Source organism: Rhineura floridana, chromosome 3 (assembly GCF_030035675.1).
Source record: "Rhineura floridana isolate rRhiFlo1 chromosome 3, rRhiFlo1.hap2, whole genome shotgun sequence".
Classification (NCBI taxonomy): Eukaryota; Metazoa; Chordata; class Lepidosauria; order Squamata; family Rhineuridae; genus Rhineura; species Rhineura floridana.
This window is the reverse complement of record NC_084482.1, coordinates 23,338,038-23,351,415: the sequence shown is the minus strand read 5'-3', so window position 1 is coordinate 23,351,415 and position 13,378 is coordinate 23,338,038. Positions and strand designations below refer to the sequence as shown.

At 45.6% G+C, this 13,378-nt stretch overlaps 1 protein-coding gene across 2 annotated transcripts in view; it reads right to left on the bottom strand.

The window, feature by feature from the left end:
* Window positions 1–13,378, bottom strand: part of AGAP2 (ArfGAP with GTPase domain, ankyrin repeat and PH domain 2) — a 144,387-nt gene that overhangs the window by 116,038 nt on the left and 14,971 nt on the right. The window contains exon 1 of one of the 2 annotated variants that reach the window (XM_061615006.1): window positions 942–1,078. The exons of the other annotated variant lie outside the window; for it this stretch is intronic. Coding sequence (XP_061470990.1) covers window positions 942–1,050 — 109 coding nt within the window. The 5' untranslated portion in view covers window positions 1,051–1,078. Of the gene's footprint in view, window positions 1–941; window positions 1,079–13,378 lie in introns of those variants that run through there. 2 annotated transcript variants of the gene reach the window in all.

Sequence of the window (13,378 nt, the reverse complement as noted above, 5' to 3'; positions counted from 1 at the left end):
TATTCTTTGGTCAGTGAAAGCTTTGCACAGCCCCTTTTGCTATCCATATTAATGAGGGCTAGGATTTTGTTCTGGTTTTTAAAACAAGGGCTCATTAAATCCTACATAAATTGCTAGACAATTCAGTTCCATGTTGTCAGTACAATGATTTCAGGACCCCTCTGTCAATGGAGCACAGGCTGCTGTATTATATCCTCTGCAACTGCAGTAATGTTTCAATCTCATCACACGGGAAACAAGGCTTTCCCTGATCCCAGCTAAATCTCTTAAGATCTCAGTCAAACCTCTTAACCCATTATAAGAGATGTTTCTGATTTGGACCTAGTTTTTAAAGGTACACCTTGTTACCCTGTGTGTCTGAAACTGTGTGTCAGATCCATCGTCATTATTTGTCACTCACGTGATTCTTTTCTGAAATGATCCCACAGGGACATGGAGAATTTAGAGTGGAATGCATTATCCACAAAAACATGAGTATGATCCCATAAGAATCTAGACTCCTGATCTGAGCAGAGTGGCTACACTCCTAACACTCGGAACCAGGTTTGTGTTTAATGTATATACATTACACAACAGACAGTGCTAAAACTAAGCTGCCTAAGAGGCCAATCTTAATCCTTTGGTGTTGCCACCTCCACTTTAACATTTGTCATGTACAGACTGATAAGAAACCTACAAAGCAAAGAACACTGGGTACGGTGGGAGAAGCCTGAGCCACCTCTCCTTATGGTATAGAGCTGCCCTCATCTCCAACATTCTTGACTACAGAAATCAACGCATAGGTTGATTCCACACTTCAAGCCCTTTAGCATTACTGAGGCACTGCTTTTCCTCAACCATCTGGAAGCAGAATTAAAATAGAGGCTCCACACAGCACTTAATGCAGCACTGTATTGCTCATCCCACTGGCCAAGATCCTTCTATATATAGGGATCACTAACCTTTTTGGGCCTGCGGGCACATTTCCAAATCAGCGAAATTGTTGTGGGCTCCACATGTGTACTGCAACTCTCCTCCTCCCAGATGACTCCCATCAGCCCCAGCAAGCATGGCCTATGGCCAGGGATGATGGGAGCTGTAGTCCAGCAGCATCTGGAGGAACCATTGCCTGATTAACTCTGATTAGCGACAGCTGTTCAAGTTCTCAGACAGAGGTCTTTACTCTTTCCCATCATCTACTATCTGATCCTTTCAAGTGGAGATGCCAGAGATTGAACCTGGGACCTTTTACATGCAAAGCAGGTGCTCTGCCAGGGAGCTATGGGCTTTCCCCATAGTTAGGCCTTGCAAAATTCTAAGTATGAGGGTTGAGCACTTGATCGCTCCTTTTTCCCTGCTCAGCTCACAGCCAGACCTCCTCCCCATTGTAAAAGGAGCAGCTACTACTTTTGACAAATTCCTTTGAAGTGAGTTTTTTTGAAATTCAGCTCCTTTCTAATGCTTGACCCCAGTTCCGGTGAACAGACAACAAAATGGCTTTTGTCTAGTAATTTAAGGATCTGGTTCTTTTAGGCAAGAAAAAAGGAAGAAAATTCAAGAGAAAAACATATAGCCCAGATATTAATGACTAGGTTTTAAATTGTATATGAAATGCTTTCTTTGTTGTACACAGCCCTGAGAGCTCAGGCTATGGGCGGTATAGAAATTTAATTAATTAATTAAATAAATAAATAAATAAATTAATACTAGCCTCTCAGGACAATGCTTGAGGGGCTATCCCTGGTAAAGGAGAATAGTTAGCCCATTACAAAATTAGTTCCCACACATATAAAGCCCTTGCAGGATCCCTTGTAGTCCTTGTAGTCATTTCACCATATAACAAATACTACGACTGTGTAGGATATGCAGCAATTTAAAAGGGATGTGATGCATCCCATGTGTGCATGCTCTTCATCAGAGCTTGGAAATGTTACTTTTTTGAACTACAACTCCCATCAGCCCAATCAAGTGGCCATGCTGGCTGGGGCTGATGGGAGTTGTAGTTCAAAAAAAGTAACTTTTCCAAGCTCTGCTCTTCGTTTTGTCCACATGATGTAGTCCTCATCCAAGTGGCATCCCTCACTGTCCCCCCATTTCATTTAGATTTTCCTGATCCATGGGTCATGCTGTAAGGAAAAACAAATCCAACATAAAACTGCATGTTACCCAACTGTGGACATCCTGAAGCACATTGAGAGGCTGGGTTTTTTTTTACATCTGTGGTGACATTTTGGTGGGTGCCATCTACCCTTGCACCCCCTACTTCTGATGGGGAGGTGCTCTTCGGTGGGCTGCTGGTAAGGCCAGGCGCAACACATTTGTATTTATTTTTTAACCCGCTATCTTGTTCCAAGTCTGGTGTATCAGAAAACTTGTGCCTCAAAAAACATTTTTTAAAATTGGCCCCCAGACAGGTAAACAAATACCTGCACACATGTCCACAACGGATCTCAGACTTCCAGAATTCAGGGAGGGTGGGGAAGTACTAATTGATGGGAGGGGACAACACCACACAATGTGAATGCAACCCGTCAAGCACCACCCACTAGTGTGGATGGGAAACACTGAGACAGAGTTTAAATGAAAGCACTCATGTGTGAACAAGCATGCACAAAAGGGCACACGGGAAAAAAATCAGACCTGTGCTGTGACTCATGTGCACATTAACACTCTGGTGTGTACACAGCTTGCATCAAGAAAGCTTAAATTCTGTTACTGGCATTCATCAGCAGATTTTAACTCACTATTTAACTTACATTGCATCATTTATTCAGCTTCTTTTAGTCATGGTGGGGGGCAGGGAACCATACAGATCAATGACACCCACCCATCCCACCACTCCTGGCTTTTGAGATTTCAGCATTCACAAACTGGCAAACCTCATGTACACCCTTAAGAGCTAGAATCTTGCTGCTGCTTTTTTCCTAATGCAAGCAAAGAGCGTCAGGATGCTGAAATCTGCATCCAGTACCATTATCTGCTCTTGCAAGGTGAAAATGCAAAATTGTAGATAAACACAGCAAGTCATGATATATTTGACCACCTCTTCTCCCAATACTTCATTTTAAGAGGGAGGCAATGTGGTATGAATCAGTCACATATAAACCTTTAATGGTGTTCTGTCTCCCATTCCCAGCCCTCATTTCAGGGAAAGGAATAGCCCCATTCCTCCATTTTTCTCCTCTAGACATCGTTCTCCTGCAGTATTCAATAACACAGGAATGTGCCACATCGAGGGGATGATTTTGGAATGGTGCCCTGCATCGCAGTTATAGTGCTGCTGGGTGTCTCCATAGTGATGCACCCACATTGTCCCAGCTTCCTGCTGGCTTCATCGTCTTTTTCCACCCCCGCTAGAGCCCAGAAAAAAGGTTCCCCCTGCAACAACAACAAAAAAAATACCCAGGGCAGAATTAGCCAACAGCTATGGCAATAAGCAAGTTGAAACCCAGAAGATGGTCTGAAGACATACGATAAGCTTCAGCTGCTGAAGTTAAGGAGCTGCATTAGAAGACTGCCTACAAAGAATGTGTAAACTGCTCTTCAGCTCCTTGGAGGAACAGCCAGATATAATAAAGCAAAACAGGAAAAAAATACAACTCTGTCTTTCTCAGTACCAAATGTGGCAAAAATTAAAATACACCACCAATGTAAACCGGTCCTCTCCAACCTGGTGCCCACCAGATGTTTTGGACTACAATCACATCAGCCCCATCATATTTATAATCCACTTTTTATCATAAAAGATCCCAAGGTGGACTACAGTATACAAATTTCAATCTACAAACTACACATAAAAATCAGTTTTTTAAAAAAGAATTAACTACTAAAAGTCCACTAACTGGAGCCATGTGCAAAATCATAGCTGGGAGGCTGGACCACATGTGAGGAGGGGTGGGAGGGGAGCTAGTTATCTACCTCATTCCGTGAAATATATCATACATTGGGATTATCTGCATATAGAAGTACAAAATTCTAAACCTGTGTTACTACAAATGAGGGGTTCCAAAACTGGCTGGCACAGCTGTACACAAACCTGGTCAAAGTCAACCAAATATTCCTATTTCACCAGTGAGAAACAATGAGGCAGAAAGATAAGCACCAGCCACAGCAGAGCTGTTGTTTTTAAAGTTGCAATATTACAGGGTGAGGAACCTTTGGCCCGCCAGACGTTGCTGATCTCCAGCAAATAATCCAGAGACCTACCAATCAACACAGACCCACTCAGTCTTCCTCACTCCACCCCTGCTGTACCTCAAGGAGGTTGCGGAGGGACGTTTTCTGTTCAAGCACTAATGGAAGGAGCTGAGAAGGGATACAGCTGAGGTCAATTTCCCATACTTGAACTCTGTGTGTGCACGCACGCGTGTGCTAGTGATTGGTGAGAAATTACATTCAGTTCACATTTCAAGCAGACTATCAAATTCACACTTTCCAAAACTATATGAGAACCAGAACACAACCATCCTTCAAAATTCATATTTTTTCAAATTTTGCAATGCAGTTCACCAACCAAACAATGTTTACAAAAATGCATGTTAGGGGAAAGTGTGCATCAAAATGAATGCATGAGTGGAAATAACTTACAAAAATGTATTACAGGACAAGAAATTGCTTGCAAACCATGTGTAGATTAGTCCTACCTGCAAAAATGTGTTTTTAAGGAGAAATTTGTGCTAAAATGATGGAGAATTTTTGTCAGGATTTTTTAAATGCAGATTGCTTCAGAAATGTAGAGAGCTGGATTTAAGATTAGGAAAATGAGAACCAGAGACACCTGAAATTGACAGGGCCTTTTCGGTGGCTGCCCCTAGGCTCTGGAACTCCCTCCCTACGGAGGCAAGAATGGCCTCCTCTGTGCAGTCTTTCCGCCGACAGCTAAAGACTTTTTTCTTCCGGCAGGCCTTTGGAACTGAAGGTTTTAAGGGTAGTGACTGAAGAGGATGCTGTATGTTATTGTTTTGCCTGTATGCTCCTAAACTGGGTTGCAGTATTTTCAGAGTAATTGGTTTTAACATCTTAATAGTTTAATCCTGTTTTAATGCTGATTTTATATGTTTATATGTTTTATATTTTTATAGGTTCTTAATGGTGTGTACTTGTTTTTATCTGGAAGCCGCCTTGAGTTCCAGTTTGGAAAAAGGGCGGGGTATAAATAAAGATCATCATCATCATCATCATCATCTTTCTATCCCTAGGTTCATAACATGTATCATACAGGTGCATGTGTCAGGGATCAGTGGCAGATCTTCGCTATGCTACGGCTTGGATCCTGATGGAAGTGGATGGAAAGAAGTTAATGGAAGGAAAGTTTCCATTCCATGTTGTCCCCTACAGCATCCTGCACCCCAAAATCCTACTTTAGAGGGTTGAGTGAGCGGGGGCACTTTCCTGATTCCTGAACTATGTGGGATGGAACAAAAAGGCTTCCTCTAGAATCACCAAAAGTCAAGCAGAGGTCTGCCTGATTTTGAAAAAAATTCCCTCTCTTCTAGCAATCCTCTATTCCCCAACCCACATCGTTCAGAAGGCCCCACACCCTTTGGTACAGATGGAAAGTATCTATCAGTTTCAGTTCTCTCAGTTTCTCATTTTCCCCCATCTTAAATTCAGTTATCCACACTTTTGCAACAATTTAAAATTTTTAAAATCCTCATGAAAATTCTGCAACATTTTAGTGTGAATTTCTCCCAATAAACACATTGTCCTGCTCAGAGGTGAAGGATTCAGACTGGTGATGTCTTTTCCCCTTTTTTATTAAAGTTATAGTTAGATCCAAAGCAGTACGCTTCATATACAGTAGGGCCCCACTCATACGGTGGGGTATGTTCCAGACCCCCGCCTAAAAGTGAAACCCACCTAAAATCGGAACTCATTCAATAGACTAGCGCTCGATGCCTGGAAAACACCGTAAAAGCGGAACAAGCGCCATATGAGGGGGGCCTTACTCTAATTGAAAGCCGCTGTATTAGTGGAACACCGAAAAGTGAGCCACCAAAAAGCAGGGCCCTACTGTACTTGTCTACTCTGACACACTACTTTCCCTAACTATCCTAGCTAAACAGTCTCTGCAGTGTTTGGAGGTAGTTGATCCAGCACTTGTGCCTCGGGAGACACCGGCTTAAGTAGGGAAGGTTTTCACACATAAGCAGTGGCTCTGCCTGAGTTCCAACCTTTGAAAGTCTCTCTTCTCATGCCTCCTCATGTGGGGCAAGGGGGGGAATCTCAGTTGGCCCATCCGACAGCGGGGCTTCGCTAGGTAACAGTGCAGCCTCTGGAAGCAGAATGCTGATTGACTGGGCAGCATTTGAAGTCTCTGGCGGAGATTCCTGCATAGGGGTAGATGGCACAATCGGGGAGTCGCTTGGGCGTTGGACTCGCAGGCGGGGCAGGAGCTGCCTCAGTGGAAGTGCAGGGCAGGGGAGTTTTAGGGCTTCCAGAATCCTCCTCACTTGTCTCCCTTCCTCCAACTCCCCAAGGAGCCTCGACCTCATCTGACTCCCCTCCTTGATCTAACTCTCCCTTCATCTGGGACACAACACACATTTTGTATGCAGTTTTGACTAATGTACACATTTTTGCAAGCAATTTCTAATAAAAAGCAGTCCCAACAACATTTGGAAAGCCATAGGCTCCCCATCCCTGCTGTACGAAAAGCCAGAATTATTATCCCCATAGAGCAGACAGGGTAGGGCTGAAGCTGAATGATAATGGCTTACAGTGCCACCTAGAAAGTTCATAGCTGTGGTGAAATTTGAACTGGACCATTTGAGCTCTCAGCTGAGATCTGGTATTGCATAACAGCTAAGGCTATGAGCTGAGGAAGACCCTGGCTCAAATCCACCTATGGCTCTATGCTTACATGTGGTCTTAAGCTTGCCATTATTGCCTCATCACTTTCACTTCCCATCTGCACATGGGGATGACAACACTGCTCATACTCTTAACTGTGTACTCTACAGAGGCTATAAGGAACTAACATATATACCCAGAGCAGAAATGCTCCAAGACATTTTGATGCCTGAGGTAGAAACTCCACACTGCACTCCCTTCACAGTCAAAATTATCAAAATAGATCAAAATAATTGATAATTTGCTGCTTTTTGAATGGCACTCCCAATTCTACTGCCTGAGGCAGGCCATCTCACCCTGCCTTGTGGGCAAGACCTGCCCTGTTTTCACGCTTCTGCTAGGCAACAGATCACTTCCCTCTGCATTTTTGCCAAATTAATTCTCTCCTAAGAGCCACTGAGCTTTCACTCTCTTCTCTGCTCTTCCCACCCCACCCGCTCCATTCGAGCTGCTCCAAGGGGCTAGTGCCCCCAACAGCCTGTCAGATTTTGACAGGCAGAGAAGCAAGTTGCGTGGGATGCAACTCTCTCAGTCACGCTTTGCAACGTGCTTCTCTCTCTCTCTTCCCTCCCTCCTCCCCCCCCATTTCCCTTCCCTGCCATGTGGAAGGACAGCAGCAAAGTACAGCCCTCACCCCCACCACAAGCACACGAGACAAGGATGTCCTTAAAGGGGCTGGAACACACATCTTATGGGAAAAGATTGCACGTCTGACTCACTCGTCATCCTGGAGAAGAGTCCCCAAGCGGCACACCAGCACTTTGCACCTTCCCTTCCCTCAGTCATGTTGGCCAACTGGGCTTGGACAACATGTCCTGCCCTTGCCTATGACATCACCAACCATAATGAAGCCTCCACTGAGGGACACAGTAGGGGTAATTAGCATTTTTCATACATGGGAGTGTTTTTATCACCCTTCTTCCGTGGAGTGTTTTATTTGGCCTTTCTCACAAACAACCTTTCATATTCCCATTTCTATATTTGGGGAACTGAGATTGTGGCTTGTCAGTTACCATAGATTAAACCTCAAGTCACAAGGCAGGTAGGTAGAACATTATCCGCTGCTAGCCAATTCATGACAATTCTCAGATGAGGAGGCTGAAGCAAACCTCACTTATACACCTACTGTGGTGGTGAATTAACTTTTTTAAGTCCCCTCTTCTATGCTTTGGTAACTTTCTGCATTGTCTCCCACAAGGTGAACATAATTCATTTATTTTTGTTCATTCATTTATAACATTCATTTATTTTAGTTGATATACAGTTCCCAAAGTCCCAAGGGCTGGTAAGTGGCGAGACATATAACTCAACATCCTAACCATTTCTTATATAGGATTGGCTCAGTGTTTGCTTTTGTTGGTCTAGGAAAAATTAGGAATTTGCCATGTGCATCCTCTCTCTGGTACCTCCAGGACCATGGCACAGGAATTAGTTTTTTTAACACTTTGCCCTCACACCAGTTCCCCAACTTAAACTGCACTCCCCTGAAGTTGATCAGGTGGCCACTTATGCATCACCCCCCCCCGAAATGACATTTTGCATAAAATGTGTGTATGCTAATTTATATGACTAGATGCAAATTTAGACCTAATGACTATAACGGGAACAGAAACACATCTCATCTTTGTGAGGAAGATGGGGACTGGGTGACCGGTATGCCTGCTCAGTCTGTTGTCCAGGTGCTTCTAACTGTTGATGGGCAACTTAAAAAAAACCTAAGGAGAGAGTAGGAGAGACCTTGATCTTTAAACTGAACAGCTCTTCAAATCAAGCAGTGGTGAGCAAACTTCGCTCTGTGGGTTAAAATAGGCTCAGCAGGGATCCTAATTTGGCTTGTGAGGCTGTTTTCCCCAAACCTTTTCCCATCCGCCCCACACCTGACATTCATGTAGGCAGTGGAGGCTGATGGCTCTGATATCAGTGGGGAGGCAATCTGTCCTGGGTTTTAGTCCAATCTTTCAGGGAGACGTCCAAGATGCAGCAGCTTGGACAGATGTTTGCAAGTTCAGACTAAAACCTGCGGCAGATTCTTGCCCCACTGACATTGGAGCCATCAGCCCCCACAGCATGTCAGGTGTAGGGCAGGTAAATTCACAGCTGCAAAGGAACAATCAGGAGCTTTCAAATGTGCTCCCAATTGTTCCTTCGTAAGTGTGGCTTGCAGAAGCAGCTGGCACAGTGGGGCAGTGGCACTCAGCTGAGTGGGACAACAGCACTCTTGTCACTCCTGTCAGCACCAGGAGGTAGAGAGAGAGGTGACAGCAAGGTTGGTGAGGTGCAAATACACCAGGGAGAGTTCCAGATTATTTCCACTGGTATGTTTCCACCATGCTCACCCTCCCCCTCTACCTCCCAGTAAGCAGCAGCGATGCAACCGACAGGCAGTCGGGTGAGCACTGTTGCCCCACCATGATGTCCACTACCAGCGGCTTGTAAAAGGCTTTCAAATTTTGGGTGAGTTCCTCTTGGAGCTCCTGAATGGAGCTGATCCCTGCCAAAAACTGGATCTTGATGTCAGCACCAATCAACTGATCGGTGGTGACTTCAAGGCCCTGCTGGGTTTGGCTACACTCTGGTGTTCCTGATCAGAAACTCCTGAGCACAGCTGAACCCTGCCAAAAGTGGGGCAGAGGACCCAACCTCGGGAGCTCCAGCTGACTGTGTGTGCTCAGGCCTTGGAGCCCTCTTCAGCTGCAGTAGTGAACAGCAATTGCAACTTTAAACAGTGCCATGGGCAGGCAGTATTAGGCCTCTGGACTGGCCAAGCAGAGTATAAATAACAGGAGCTTGGCCGTTTGCCTTTGCCTGATCAACAGAGCAGTGCATTCCACTTGGTGTGCCTCCAACTTCCTGCTCAGGCTACTGACTTTAGGGACCCTGAGCTGGGAACAGCACACGCCCTCCAGGAATGGATTCAGGTGTGACCATTCATGGCCCTAGCCTAGCCCTGACAGAAGAAGACTCTGTCTTTCCTTTGAACATTCCAGATTTCACTGCTAGGAAGGTGGTGGGAGAGGGGGATGGCCAGGCCAGGCCACTCTTTCCCCTTTACTTCTATGCAACTGCCTGTTCTGCTGTGCAGCCAAGCCAACTATACATCTTCTATAATGCACATTGCCCACAGGGAAGATCTCACCAAATGCACGCCGAAAGGCAATGAATAGGTGAGGACAAGCCAAATTAAATGAGTTGGCTCCAGCTGCTCCTTGGAAAGCTTTGCTGGTCTTCTCCTGTGCCCTGTTTGATCATCATGCTGCATGCATGTTATGTTGTAGAACAGTCTATTCAGGCTGCAGAATTATTTTGCTTCAGGGATTTTTTTAATTTTTTTTAATTTATTTTTTCAGCCTGGCATGTTCTTCTCCCTTCCTTTCCACTCCCCAACTTGCCCCATTGGCACATTTCAGGGAAGCAGAAGTTGAATCACAGGAGGGAATGAAGCCCACACAGCAGGCCCAAGCTAGGACTCAGTCAGGCAAGCCAGATTTGCAGCTCCATCTGGTGAACCATGGCTTTTTTTGTGGTTGCGGCTGCAAAAAACAAAAAATAACCTAAAAGGAGAGCCAAGTTGATGGGAGCCAAGGGCTTGTCAGATTGATTTCTGGCCTGGGAGTGGAGGGACTGAATGTCTTCTCTCCCACAAATGTCACAGCCTTCAACGAGGGAGAGGGAAGGTCTTGATAATGCATCCTTTCTTGCCCTTTCTGTAAAACCTTCAGGATTAATGGGCACAGGCATCCAGGTATAAGCACACATCTGATCTGAGCAGGTGCAGCAACAAATACACAATCACGAGCCAAGCAGATCCAAGAGATTTTGAAGTGTCTGAGAGGGGTTGGTAACCTAATAGACAGAGCTAGGTTGGCAAGAGGTGACAGAGGGAAACCACACACACACTCACAGAATCAGAGCCATATACATGCTGTACAAATCAGGAGAGGAGTTGGAGGAAATTGTGCAGAGAATACATTATGCAAATTAAGCAAATGTGTTTTCTTAGTTCATATCGTTTATATATGGCTTCCAAGAGCCATGTTCATGGAGAATATGAAATTATCTGAGGTAAACAGAAAGATGAACTAAAAGGCATGGTGTTTGAGGGATATATACATGCAGAAGATGTCTATCTTTTACCTGGAAGAGAAAAGATCACATCAGACTTCATCTGGCCATGCTGGGGGTGCAGGTGGAGGTCAGACCTCCTGATCTTCAAGATCATCAATCCATTTACAACAAGGGTGGGGAAAGCTTGGCCCTCCAGATGGTTTTGAACTCCAGCTCCCATCATCCTTGATCACTGGCCATGTTGGCTGGGGCTGATGGGAGTTGGAGTCAAACAACATCTGGAGGGCCATAAATTCCCCCCCTCCATGATTTAGGACATAGAAAGTTGCCTTATGCTAGGATATTTGTATTCTGCTTTGCAGGAGGTCTCTGGGGTCTCAGGCAGAGGTGTTTCCCATCACCAGCTCCCTGACCCTTTTAACTGGTGATGCCAAAGACCAAACATGGGACCTTCTACATGCAAAGCGTATGTGCATATACGGAGCTATGCCTCTGGTTTTGAGAAGTTCTGGCAAATCAAAATGGCAGGATGGGAACAGATCTGTGCACCAGGTGATGCCTGACCAACCTCAGACAGGCAGAAGTGCCTCAACCTGCTTCTGAAGATGGGAGCCAAACACATCATTATCTTGTCCTGCTTTAAATGCAGAGGAAGCGCTACATGCTCCTGGGATTTACTCACTGACCTGAGTCAACAGCCTGTTGAGGTTTGGAAACAGCACTCATGAGATATTTAATGCTTCGCATGAAGAGTTTCTTAATTGCAGCTCCTTCCATCTTGGGGCTAAAGGTACGACTGCACCCATGCTATGGCTAATCGACTCTAAGAAAGGTGCCACATTGCATCTCTAGCAACTCTCCATCCTTCCCACGCTGTCCTGTTGTCATGGCAGCAGAATGTTGGGTTGCTATGTGGGAGATGGCAGCAATTGTCTAGAGCAGCAGATGCAGCCAGGCCTGGGGTGGCAGGCAGGGAGAAAGAAGGGGGAGAGTGACAGATACATGTGGTCCTTTCAGCGAGACCAGGGACCAAGCGGGTGGTGGTGCTGGCCATAAGGCTACAAACAGGCATGGCAAAAGTGCAAGACCATACTGGGAAGCTGATTTGCACTGGTCTAGACTTCTGGAGGAGGGAAGCAAATTAGGATAACACCATACTGACATAACAAGCACGTGTGCCTGGTGTTTAGAGAGCAGCTGGGGGCAGAGGGGTGGAGTGAAATGGCAGCTATAGAACGATATGGGAGACAGGAGCCCTGAGTCACACAACCATTCGTGGGGCTAGGAAATGACAGCAGGAGGGGAAGTGATGGGAGCTGTTTGTAGAGGATAGTTACAAACAGGTTCTTCAACCAAGCACGACTACTTTAAAAATGGCAATTTAAAGGCGAATCTACGTAATTTGCACTTTCTAAAACAATACACGGACTGAAACAGTGCCGTCCTTCAAAATTTGCACTTATCTGAATTTTGCAATGTTGTTCTCCAGCCAACTAATGTGTACAAAAATGCCTATATATTAAAGTGTGAATAAAAATACATATGCTAGTGAAAAGCACATACAAATATGCTTTTTATAAGGAAAGTACATAGGTCTCAGGTAGATGAGCAATTGGCCTGACTCTGTACAAAGCAGCCAGTCCCCATGGTGCTTGCTGCATGTTCAAAGGGATTATCAAATGCGGTTCAGGTGGCAAAGCAGCTGTTGCACCCACACCAAACCTTAGTGCTAGTTGGTGCCTCTTCTATGGAACTCCTTCACTTCCACTTCCTGTTTTAAGGGTACGGGTGCTGGCGAAGTTGACATCTGGGAGCACCTGCTGCAGTAAACCTCAGCAGCTAAAGAGTAACCATGGTCATGGCAGAGATGGAGGCTTGTTCCTAGACAAGGCAATAGCTGGTAGGACCACAAAACCCCAAGCCACAATTCTCGCCAGACTCTCCATGTCCATCAAGGATTACCACACTGATAAGAGGAGAGGAAACAACAACATGAGGGCAGTAGGCTTACAACAAGGGTGGGGAACTTCAGGCCCAGGGGCCACATGAGGCCCAACAGGCCTCTCTATATGGCCCTAGGACACCCTTTCCCAACCAGTGTGCCTCCAGATGGACTACAACTCCCATCTTTCCTGACCATTGGCAATGCTGGCTGAGGCTGATGGGACTTGTGGTCCAACAACATCTGGAGGCACCTGGTTGGGAAAGGCTGCTCCTAGGAACTCTCCCCAGGCCACTTGGCTCAATGACCGTGCTTTATACACTGAGTATTTTTCCCTTGCTGGAATGCGTCATTCAGCTCTCATAAATGCCTCTTGCTTGCCTAGAAGGAAGACAGAGAGTGGGTGTGTGCGTGTGTATAGAAACTAGCCTACAGTACAAAGGCAAAACTTACATTGCTTCTCTCACCCGCTACTGGCATGTGGCCCTTGGAAGGATGCCCAGAAAAGAATGTGGCCCTCGGGCCGAAAAAGGTTCCCCC